This window comes from Melospiza melodia, chromosome 3 (genome assembly GCF_035770615.1).
Source record: "Melospiza melodia melodia isolate bMelMel2 chromosome 3, bMelMel2.pri, whole genome shotgun sequence".
In the NCBI taxonomy this organism is placed as follows: Eukaryota; Metazoa; Chordata; class Aves; order Passeriformes; family Passerellidae; genus Melospiza; species Melospiza melodia.
In genome coordinates this window covers 58,643,871-58,656,143 of record NC_086196.1, presented here as the reverse complement: position 1 = coordinate 58,656,143, position 12,273 = coordinate 58,643,871, and the positions used below count along the sequence as shown (strand labels likewise).

General features: G+C 39.8%; 1 protein-coding gene across 1 annotated transcript in view; it reads left to right on the top strand.

The window, feature by feature from the left end:
- EFCAB2 (EF-hand calcium binding domain 2) overlaps positions 1–12,273 on the top strand; it is a 28,714-nt gene that overhangs the window by 15,997 nt on the left and 444 nt on the right. Inside the window, exons 2-6 of the mRNA XM_063151907.1 lie at positions 1,969–2,053; positions 5,507–5,579; positions 9,606–9,685; positions 11,259–11,301; positions 11,408–11,474. Coding sequence (XP_063007977.1) covers positions 1,969–2,053; positions 5,507–5,579; positions 9,606–9,685; positions 11,259–11,301; positions 11,408–11,474 — 348 coding nt within the window. The remainder of the gene's footprint in view (positions 1–1,968; positions 2,054–5,506; positions 5,580–9,605; positions 9,686–11,258; positions 11,302–11,407; positions 11,475–12,273) is intronic.

Below are 12,273 nucleotides of genomic sequence, written 5' to 3'. Positions count from 1 at the left end.
CAGTGAACAAAACCCCATCAAATTTAGTACTTTGAGAGTCTTTAAGGACTTTTCCACAAGGAATCAGGTCCACTTAGATTTAACTATGGGGTTTGTTTTTTGTTTTAGTAATTGAATGTGGATTTTACTGGCACATAGGCAGAGAAGAGGTAGGCATTATTGTCAGGCTGTGAAAAGAATACAGTTTGTCCTGTGCCTGGGGACTGCATGGGGCTCCTCATCCTCAGTGAGCTCCAGTCTCCAATCCATCACACCCATACCTGCCCATGCTTCCACCAGGGGCATAATGTCAGGGAGAGGAATATGGGATATGTTCCTAATTGTCTTCTCTTTGTGTATCCTCTGGGGACTTCAGTACCAAGTACAGATGGAAAGCAGCAGGCAGCTGTAGCTCTATGAGGGGATGCACCTCTCTTCTATTTGCAGAAGAGGTTCCTTTTATCTGGGTCAATCCACTGCTGTATTGAAGTGCTTGTAGCCTGCAATGGGCTGACCTTGGCCAGCTGCCAGGCATCCTGTGCAGCCTCTCTCTGCCCTCCTCAACTGCACAGGAGGAAAAAACACAATGAAAAAACTCATGGGTCAAGATAAAGAGAGGGAGATCACAAAGCCAGTGTATCATTCAGCTATGTTCAGTTCTGATACCCTTTGTCAGCAAAATGATATTTCTGTCATGAGGGCAAGAAAGCAAATGAAAAAATGAATGCACACTACAGACCCAGGGGTTCCCAAACTATTGGCATTGTCGAAAACTAGGTATGAATTGTTATGCCTGTAGAAAACAGATCTGGTGGCTTAATGTTGGCCCGAGCTGCTCAACAGCACTTAACACCACATCAGCTAAAGAAGGAAATGTATTTTCTACTAGAGGAGAGCTTTGTTTTACTTATTCTATTGAAAATACGGAAGACAAGTATGAAAATGAGAAAACAAGTGTCCCTCATACCAATCTCAATTTGGCTGTCATTCAGGTTTTCCCTCTGGAATATGTTTGGAGGCTTGGGGGCTAGCTTAAGAAATGCTGCCTTCTGGGAGCTGGTTTGCAAAACAGAGTTTGGGGATGTATTTAGCCACAGGGACCAAGAAGTCAACTTCATGTCACTTTGCTTCCTATATTCTGTCATTTGGAGTCAAACTAATAAATGGACTACAGGTTCACTATTTTTTTACCCTGGCTTTCTTGCCAGGGAGATTTCCTTTTGAGATAGACCCATTCTCCTCCTTATATTTTTTTCTTCAGAACTTATTTCCTGGTTCTTAGCTTGCCCCAAGAATGCAATTTCTGGCTTATGTGAGATATATCTGTGATAACTTGTGGTTCTGCTTTCCCCATTCTTTGAGATAGAGATATAAAAAGCAAATGCAGCAAATTACTCCTTCTCCTTTGCTGAGATTGTCCTCCCTTTCCAAACTCTTGCTATGAATTATTTACCATGAGCCATATTCACTGTGCACAGACCTTATACATCTTATCTCCTTATCCCTGGTTCTCAGCTTTTCATACATTATGACTGACTGAGCAGACATGAGAGCACTTATGTTTTCCTGGATGCAGGAGCCTGGATGAGGTGACTCAGCCCCATCTCAGGGCAAGTATGGGCCAATGTTTGCTTTGCTCTTTCCTCTGGCCCAGTGGCAGCCAGGGAGGGCTCAGGCTTGTGGTCCAGAGTGAGCTGTGGCACATTCTGGGCAGGGTGCACACCTGAGCTGTGTGTTCCTGCAGCTGAGGCAAACCATTGCCTGAAGACTTGATGTAGCTGCAGAGCCATAGCAAGGCAATATTACTAATATAAATGACAGATCCTGCATTTAGAGTGGAGGTTTTCCATAACTTCTGCTTTTTCAAAGTACCTTTCATGTCTGCTCTTTATCAGTTTTGGTGTTTCTGCTGTCATAAGTCTCAAAATGGAAATATATTAGTTGTAACAGCTCAGTGAATCATTCTTTTTCTTATGTTTCTTTTTGCAGATGCCCTAGTAGCTGAAATTGAGAAAAAGATTACAGAAACTTTTGAGGTGTTTGACCGTGAATCCAATAAAACTGTGGATGTCAGGTTTGTACATATATTCACAAATATATTACAGAGTCTCAATAGAGATAAACAGCTCCTAAACTGGCATCTGCTTTACCAGAAAATGTAATAGAAACAGTTCTTTTGGCCCTGTTTGGACAAGTATGTTTGTAGTGGGTGGATGGATGCCTAAAAATTCCTGGATGTTTTTAATTCTGATATTTTTAAAGTTTGAATATTTGACAGCGCTACTTGAACTTAATTTTAATATAAACACTCATACTTGTATAACTTTTGTTATAAAATGCACAAACCACATGTTTATGTCTCAGGGAGCAGATTCTGAGGTTATAAGCTGTTGTCATGAAAGTTTACTGGAGTAGTTTTTCATATTTACAATTATTATTTTCAAAAGAATATCCTTTTAATTATAAATCAGTTATTGAGTAGAAATGCTACAATGGAGCATTTCTCAGTGGGAACTGGTGAAATTGTTGTCATTAGACATTCTGTTTGAAGACAAATTGAGAAACATATTTAAGTGTTCCAAACAGCTTTTCTACATTACAGAGAGGAAAGGGAAGTGCAAAATACTTATGCGATGCTTGTAGCAATGCATGCTTACTAATGACTCTAACTTTAAGAAATTGCAGGTGTTTCATAGAAGTAATGGTTTTTCAGCTGTACCCGATGGGGAGAATATCAGGATGTGTCTCCACCCTCAGTAGAGTTGCTGTTCCCTTGTGTGTAGGGCTCTGTAGGGAGAGTGGTCTCTTAAATCTCCTGGTCCGTGCCCAGGGAGGAGCCTGGTGCCCGGGGCTGTCCCGGTGCCCCCTGGTGCCTGCTCCTGGCTGGGCTGTAGGATTGCCCTGGCTGCCCAGCCCGGGGCAGAGCTCCCATCAGTTCCACCCCCAGCCCTCCCTGCACCATGGCATGCTCACTGCTTGTTTGTTTGCCAGGTACATCTGCAGTCTTGGCTAAACAGCTCTAGAACTTTCTCCACTTCTCACTCCGTTATACATGGATATACAGCTTGGGAGCATGTTACAACAATTAAATTATACAAGTAGACTCTTTTAAAAATGTATTCATTCAGACAGGGGACATCCAAAAGTCTATTTAATGTAATAAATGCACAATTTTGCATTAATTTTTTATAGTACAGATACAGACAATGAACAAAAACTTATTGTCTAATAATTTCCAGGTTCATATTGCAGGGCTGTATCACAAATGGGATTATTAATGGCTGATTATCTTGTATCAGAAGGTGGCAGCACAGCACAATTCTTAACCACAATTGTAGCTGTATCAGTATTAGTGCCTGAAATATCAGATATCCATGAAGAATGAAAAATTATACTGGTTTGACAGGCCAACATTGGTATTCCATGACTCCTAGTACAAATTAGTAGAAATTAGGCATGAGGAAGATGGTATTTTTTCGTGTATATTTCATGTCCCTCAGTCAAGGACTTTTGTGATATTGCAAATCTTGTCATTGAAAGTGTTATATGCAAAGTGAAAACCATGACCCAAAATTTTCATTGCATATGTGTTACAAAACTTGTATGATCATAACCTTGATTTTAATGATAATTTTTGTATTCTAGTAACTACACAGCAGAAACTGCAGCTGCTGAACTAAGCGAGAGGAAGGGACTTGGAACAAAATAGTTTCCTATCAGGTCCTTTAAACTCCATGTTATTACCAAATGGGTCCTGAGGTTTTTTACCAGAAGCACTTCAAGCAGCATCCTCGTGCTGGCATGCAGGCAGAGTGCCAGACTGAGCATCCAGCAGTGCCAGATTTTGCAGACTCTTCTAGGGTCTGACTTACCTCAGTCACATCACAGTTCTGCTGGGTGTGAGTGAAGTGAGGCAGGAGGATGATGGCAGCATTCCCATCCCTGGCAGTCTGTGAGAGCAGAAATAGTGTGGGACAACAAGGAGGCAGGATTTGTGTTGGATGTGGCCCTGGTGGAGGCAGGGAATAGTTACAAGTAGCTGGAAAATATGAGGGAGTGCCGGAGTGAGAACAACAAATGCAATATTATACATACTAGAAGTAGGATGCATGGACAAGGATTATGTCTAAGTGAGTGACCTCCCTGAGGCCATTGGCCATTCACACCCACAGGGGCAGGGGCATTTGAGTAGATGGTTTCATTTCAGAACACATGAATGTGTGGGATTGGGTTTTGCTCTGTAGCTAGTTTTGTGCAGCCAGCCTTTTTATCTCTTTTGTCTGTTGTAGTGCTTCTCACATGTTTTCAGTCAGAATGGGAACTCCTTGGGACCTGTCTGAGGAGGTCATAGATTATACATATAATTTTGCATATGCTTGGTGTGCTGCATTCAGGACCTTACTGTTCTAAGAAGATTTTACAAAGATCATTCCTCCTTTGATCATTCAAAAAAATCTGATTTTTGCATAAATTGGAAAAATTTACCACCGATCAAGAGGAAAGAGCCACAGAGGTTTGGATCATGGGAACCACCAGTACTGTGAATAGATATTCAAATGTGCTTATATTTCTGTGTTGTTGAATTGAATTGTAAATCATAAACTATATTAATGCTTCTGTTATTTTGTTTTTAATCATACCATAATTAAAGCTTTATTACAACCTTACAATAATTTTGTTTCTAGTCTGTGACGTTGTTCATCTCAGACTTTTTTTCATCTTTGAGGCATTGCTAGTTTGGTCAGAATTTTATTTAGAGCCTCAGAACAGCTGCACCAGGTTCAGCAGTAAATGCAAGCTGTGAATATATTTACAGCATAAACAGAGTGGTGATAAGCCACTTTGTTGCTCTGTTTGACTCTCTGAGAGCACAGCGTGGACATAGCAGGGCTGCCTTCTTCCTCACCTTTTGTAATTGTTCTTTAATGCAGTTAGAATTTCTAGCTTTATAGCATTTAATGGAAGTATGTGTTTTGTTTGTTACTTTGCATTTCAGTAGATTTCCAAGTGATTTGTTAACTACATCTATATAGACTTTACTGAAAATAAGCATTACAGTTAGAGAGCAGCAATGGAAAAGTAACTTGCACACAGTACAGTGCAACACAATAGTAAAGATTTTTTTTTGGGAAATTGAAAGAACAATTTCAAGAAGCTTCAGAATATTTTATGTCTGAAAAAGTAGACATTGCTTATTGAGACATCATCTTAAAATTCCACATAGATTTTCTTGTGTGCTTTTATGTGCACACTCCTGTATGCAATCTCTGAATTGGTATCTGTATTGTCAACAGTCTTGTGTTGCAGACTTATTAACAAAGATGTTTTTTCTCTTTCTTTCTTTCTTTCTTTCTTTCTTTCTTTCTTTCTTTCTTTCTTTCTTTCTTTCTTTCTTTCTTTCTTTCTTTCTTTCTTTCTTTCTTTCTTTCTTTCTTTCTTTCTTTCTTTCTTTCTTTCTTTCTTTCTTTCTTTCTTTCTTTCTTTCTTTCTTTCTTTCTTTCTTTCTTTTCTTTCTCTTCTCCTTCAGGGAGATTGGTTGCATTGTCAGAGCACTGGGTTGCTTCCCAACTGAGGCAGAAGTACAGAAACTGCTTGAACAGGTAAATGTTCTGATCTGTTGTATTTTTTTCAGTCTTCAACTCACATAAGTTTGGCCCTTCTGCCTTGCTGAACGGGAAACCTAAACTCTTTTCCAAGATGTTGGAAGTGTCATGGAAATGTTTCCAGCAGATGGACAGTCTTGTAGGTTGCCCTGAAGCAAATCTTTAGGCTGATGAGGTAACAATGTTGATGGGTTAAAATGAGGAGTCTTGGACTCTTTTTTATCCAAAGGGGGACTGTGACACTGTGCCAAGGTGGAGGGACATTTACAGAAAATGGAGAAAAAACTGACTGATGAAAAAAAATGTCCTAAACCTCAGTCAGATATCCAAACTCTAATAATCTCACTCTTCTGGACACGCCATGGAAACACGTTGCAGGGTTAGGTAGTAAAAATGAGTTCTTGAGCAGGTGTTAAAATTATACATCACATTCCAAAAACACCCAGAGGGAAAGCCTGCCGCTTTTTGATCGAGGTCCTGTTATTGCTATCTTATAGCCAGACCTTTCAACATTCTGTCCTTCATGAGGTCTTTCTCAGCCTTGAGATTTCTGAGTTATAGGTGAGAATCTTTTCTTACTTGATTGCTTAAGCTTGTAAATCAGGCTTCAGGACATAAAACATCACAAGACCTAGTGGTCCTCTCATTCTCCCAGTAATAGGCAGTGGTAAGGTAAAGAAATTAAATACATTTCTCCACAGTCTTTTCCTACACTAATTTTTTGTCTCCTTACATCATGCTTGTAATAGAACAATGGTGTGCTGGTGCCTTGGCATGGTGTGATTAATAAATGGGACAAAGAAGTGGGAAAATACTTCACATTCTTTTTGCAAATGGGCATGCTGCTTTAAGGAGAGGACAGCGCTGAAGCTGAGAGGTGGGGCAAGGATTTTTCTCCTTTTCATGTGTAGGTCAGGATACTGGGAATTTATGTCTCCTACTGTTTTCTTCCTGCTCCAACAAAAATTTGGATAGTTGCAGTAGTAGTCTCCCCTCACTAGGCTTGTCTGGCCTCTTGTAGATCTGAATTTAGTGTGAGAAGTCTTGCACTAAGTCTTGTGAAAATGATGCAGCTGCTTCAGATGAGGAAGTGCAGAGAACCATTAGAGGAGAAAGCTGTTTTAACATGATTCTGCAATCTGTCTGCTCTGGTTCTGTACTCTCAGAACCAGAATGTCCCAGCTCCCCCTGACAAACAAGATAAAGTGGAAAGAGAAATTATGGTGCTTAATATAGATTATATTTTAATTGTCCCACAGTGACTTTTCTTAACAGCAAATGAACAGTGCAACTCCACACTGAAGATACAGATTTGAGAAATGGTGATGCTTTGACAACCCGGTTCAAGTCCAGGGTAACCAGGAGACTTTAAGGCTTGCCTCATCCTCTGGAGGAGATTTGGCTTACTTTTTCCCCCCCCAATTTTCAATATTACTCAAAAAATGTGAGATAAGTAATACATAAAAAGTACAGGGCAATGTAGCCATGAGGTAGAAGATTCTTGAGATACAACAGTGTAACATGTATGAAAATGCTGATTGTAAGAATATTCAAGCAAAAATACTGCAAGAAGAAAGAATACATTCAGAGTGATGGTTAACCTTAAAGAACACTGCACTGGAAAATAAATAGTGAATAATGTTTCATGGGGCCTGTAAATGAAACTTTGGCATAGGTTTAGTACCAGAAGAATGCTGTCTTCTTGTGGAACCCTTCATATATTATGATAATCACAAACATAATTTATGTAAGATGCCACTATAATTGGCCATTTTATCTTAGTCTAGATAAGGTAAAAATTGTGTCTGTTAGCCAGTTTGTAACCAAGCCATTTCCCCAGTATTGTTGCCCATTGTGAACTGATTCATTTCTGTTTCTCACTGCTTTTGTCTCTGTCATCTCATCTTCCTATTAGCCTTATTGCTAAACTAGCACATGCTCCCATCACATTATTCATATCTGCAAAACCAATATTCATATAATTATGTTATCTCTATAAATTATCATATAATGTTTCTTATATTGCCTTATACTCAATTCTGTACTTAATATCATATCTCTAGGCCTGCTCACAAAGACAAGATTAAATGCTAAATCTAGAGATAGTGGAAACTTACTAAGGGTTACTACAATGCTTGGAGTTCAGTGCAGTGCTCTGCCTGGTAACTCTGGAAGATGTTTTTGTTTCTTTGTGTTTCAAGTACCTCAATGTTATGGCTGGGAGAAGAGATATACAAAACATTACAGGTGCTACAATACAGTTGTTATGGGAGCTGTGGATGTGCCCAAAGGAAAGAAATCGAGTGGAACTCACAGAGTCTGAAATACTGTTACTGTGAAAAGAGGAGGAAATACGGAAAAAGAAAACCATCAGTGAGAAATGAGGTGTAGAAAAGGAGTGAGCATGAGGAAGAGTAAGAAGTGTTAGAAATAGGATTAATTTTAACTGTTCAAGATGCTACTAGATCTGTAGAGACTCTGAGATGGAAGCTGTTTGTTCCACATCAGAGGAAGCTGAGGTTGCTGATTACCTCCCAGGACAAGGTTTTGCCAGGTATTTTGTTAAATCTTTTCAATCAAGCAAGCAGCAAAACAAGTGATTCTGTGATGGTAAAAGTTTCCATTTGGTTTGGAATGAAGCATGCAATATCTTCATTTTCTTGCTGAAGATCCTTTCTGCTAGGCTCACCAAATAGAAGGGATAATGTGTTTTTTCAAGTCAGTTTCCACTCTAAAGCAGCAAGACGTGATGGCTGTCTTCTCTTAGCACCCAACCTCCTTCCCGAACACTGGAAAAGAGCATGCAGCAGCAGTTGCAGCTTTCCTTTTAAGCAACTGGATGTATCAGGAACTGCCCCAGCTCTGACCCAGCTCCCAGGAGGAAGATTCCTTACTAAGTTTTTCCTGGCTCACTTAGAAGATTTCAAATCAATGCCTGTTTGAGTTTTCTTTCAATCTCAGCTGTGTCTCAGGGGGCCTAGCAAGGTGTTGCTGCTGTCATGTAAGACCTCAAGGCATGCATCCAGTTTCAACACAGACAGGAATAGGCTAGCTCAATTAACAGGGCTCCTTTTGGGAGCAAAACTTAAAATTTTCAGGGAAGGGGTGCACTCCAATGACAGAGAGTGGTTTTTACCATGTTGCTTATCTCCTGTGGAAGTATAGGGATGCAGTGAGAATGCTGCTAGAAGTCCCCAGTGGTTTGGAACTAATTTGTTTGCTTTTTTGGGTAGCATTTTATAGGCTGCCTTATGGCTGTTTTGGTCCTGACTCTGTTTGCCTGCCTCTCTGGTCCTTCCCCTCACAAGTCTCTTTAACTTTCTTTCATGAAACATGAAAGCAACAAATTCCATCATTGAGGTGCACTTGACTGGAGCTATATCCAAGCTAGCCAATTAAATATGCCCAGAAACATCCTTGGGTGTTGAAGCCAGCAGGCACAGAGCAGCTCATGCCCACCCTGGTAAATGCTTCATGCAGAGGGGCTGCACCAAGCATCCTGCTGGGGAAAAGTCCTTGAGGTCCAAGCCAGGATCTGCTGGGGGAAGTGTTGGGTGGCACAGTTCAAAATCATGCCAAGGGAACGTGCTCATGGTTTGCTGTAATGAGTGTTCATGTTACTCTGCTTGGGAATGCTCCAGATCCTGATAGACTTTACTAGTATGGCTTCAGCCTGAATGTTTAAACCTCTGCTGAGTTATTGTGGCAGATAAGATCAGTTCCTCGGTGTCTGGTTCCTTTGCATGAATGGTTTTGAAGCACAAGAGGGCAATATTGAGTTGCTGCAAATGTCTAATTGCAGATCTGTATTTCCCTGGGATATTAGCTCTTCCTTGAATCTCTTTCTATTTGATCACAAGCCTTTCACTCAGATGTTATGGTGCCATATGATATTAAAGACCTGATATAAATATTCAAAGTCTAATGCTGTAATTTTAATGCAGGGATCACCCCAATATTCTGTTTTTTGGGTTAGTTTGCTAATGAGTCATATATCCTGCCACACTTAAGTTTTATTTTTAGATAGAAGTAGAAGAACCGGGTGGATTTGTTCATCTGGAACATTTTCTTCCAGTGATGACAAAAGTTCTACTTGACAAAAGGTAATGGAAAGTGAATTTTATGTGTCTGTAGTTTATTCCAGATTGACAGGGTTGATTCTGAAAAGCATATCTACAGAAATTTTATGTAACTGGAAGGAGTGTATATCTTCATTGTCATTTAAACTCATTTTACATTAGCTATATAGATTTTGTTTCAAAATTAGTTCATCTACATTAAATTATGTTGTACTGATGATATAAATAATACCAGCTTATAATCATAATTGTGATAGTATGTAGCTTTTGTATTACTAATTGGAATCAGAATTGCTATTCAACACACTTTCTGTATCTCAGAAATATTTTGTATGCAAATTAAGGTCATAACTATTGCTTTCTCTGAACATATGAGTTACAGTTACTGAGAAGGTACAGCTGAATATATACAATTAGCACTCTAAAAGACTGCTGACTTAAAAGTGGTCACAAAGGTGCATAGAAGTCTTTGCACATACATAGGTACTTGTGCTACTTCGACATTTTGCACTAAAGCAAGATCATTTACAAGCAATTTAGCTTTCATTTTAAACATGGTCATCAAGGCTTTTGAGAAACTCTGTCTTGTCCAATCCTGAGAAGTTATTTTGCACACAGAGGGCCTTTGGTAGGAGGGTGTTCTACACATGAAGTAGCTGTGGCTCTGCACTGGTGTTCTCCCTTTCACAAAATGATGCCTTGCTGCTCTGTGCTCTCCTCCTCCTCCTCTACACTCCATTCATGCAAACTCAAACACACACACACACACACACACACACACACACACACACACCCCTGCACTCTTTCCCCAGGCTAGTGCAGGCTTGTCAAGACCCACTTCATCTTTTGGGGCACTGTGTCCATAGTTCACTTAAGCAAGGGTACATGAGATTTGGATCATAAAATCCAAGGTTTCTTCTTAGCACATTTGATTTTTAGATAGTGAAAGACTGAGGCGGGTCTGGACAAAACAGTCAAGCAGCTGGAACCTCCCTGGATTCAGCTGCTTCTCTTTAGTATTCTGGGAGTTTGGTGGGAGCCTGCTGGGATATGGAAAGTCTCCATTGCTGCACTGAGCTTGCTTTTCTGCTCTGAAATCAAGCATGCATATGCATGCACAAACGTGCTCAGTTCTCCCCTCTCTCTGAAATTGTTAGTGACAGACCTTTTATAGCTACCAGCCTCCTTTGCTCATCATCAGTTCATTAGGCTGCCCAAGTCCCACTAGGTGATCTGTTGCCTAGCTACCAGCCTACCTGGACAAAACTTTGTTTTCTTGGTTTGTCCATTTCTGTTCAGTGCATTGGCTTTGTAGAATGATTCATCTGTTGCTGATTCCTACTAACCCACCAAGCCAGCCCAGACATGCAGAAAACATTCATCTGGCTCCTGAGCACTAGGAAATTAAACAGTAGTACAACAAAAGATGTAAGAGTTAAATATATGGACAGTTCCAAAAGGTCAGGCTGCAGTTAAATGTTTGGCAGACAAAACTTAGTAAATTCTCATGAATATAAGCCTTCCTTTCCCTTAGTACTCATATTTAGTTTTTTCAGAACACTGGAAAACAGTAACTTTTCTGATTCTGTGGTTTCAGATTCCAACCTATTCCAGAAGATGTTATTCTACATGCATTTGAGGTCTGTATATCTGTAAATATTCAAGTACCTAATTGCTGCTAGAAGAAGTTGCTGCTTTTTGATACAATAAGCTTAAAACTACAAGATTTATTCTTTTTCTTTAAAGGCTTTGGATGAGAATAAGTGTGGATATATTACTAAAGACGACCTGGTCAAACATTTGACTCAAGGAGGTAACATGACTTGTGTAATATCAGTATTTAAGTAAAAAACATTACATATGTATATGGCACCTTCAGGTCCTTACCCAGCAGGCCAAAACCTGCAGGAGTAGATACATTGTCTTCAAACAGTGCTGTGGCTGTGATGAGTGGCTGCAGACTAGGACATTTCACTGGTCATTGATGCAGGGAAAGAGCATTTATCTGCCTGCTTGCAGACATTATAAAATAGAGATTTTTATTCATATTCTTATTTGTAATTCAGTCATGTCTGGATATTTTGTGATTCTGTGCACACCTCTGTGCTCACTAAGTATGTGACTCTTTTGCTGTCCTGTAAAATTGCAGCTTAGATTTCCGGATGTTTCAGTGGTTTCAGTGCTCATTCATTCTTACGTTATCTTGATCTTACTTCTAGAGCCGCATGCAAACAAAGAGATTCAAAGACAAGATTTAAGTTGTACATTCTGTAATCCTCAATATCTCCTGAAGAGCCTGCTTTTCTTGTGTGGCTGACTCATGCCCACCTGCCTCATGTTCAAAAGGGTGTGCAGGTTTTGTGCAAGACCTAGCATCAGATGGTAACCTGGTTCTCTGAGGGATGAAGTAGGCCATCAACAGCTTTGAAGAGAAAAACCAGAATTCTTTCATGATTTGAATACAAGTGCAAGGATAGCCAAATGAGAGATAATAATTCTAATGTACACAGGAGAAAAATTGACAAAAATAGTTGTTTCAAAATCCATGGCAGAGAGGAACAGGCTGTTTTGGTGCCTGTGAACTAGAAGATCAGATAGATCCAGATCCTCTG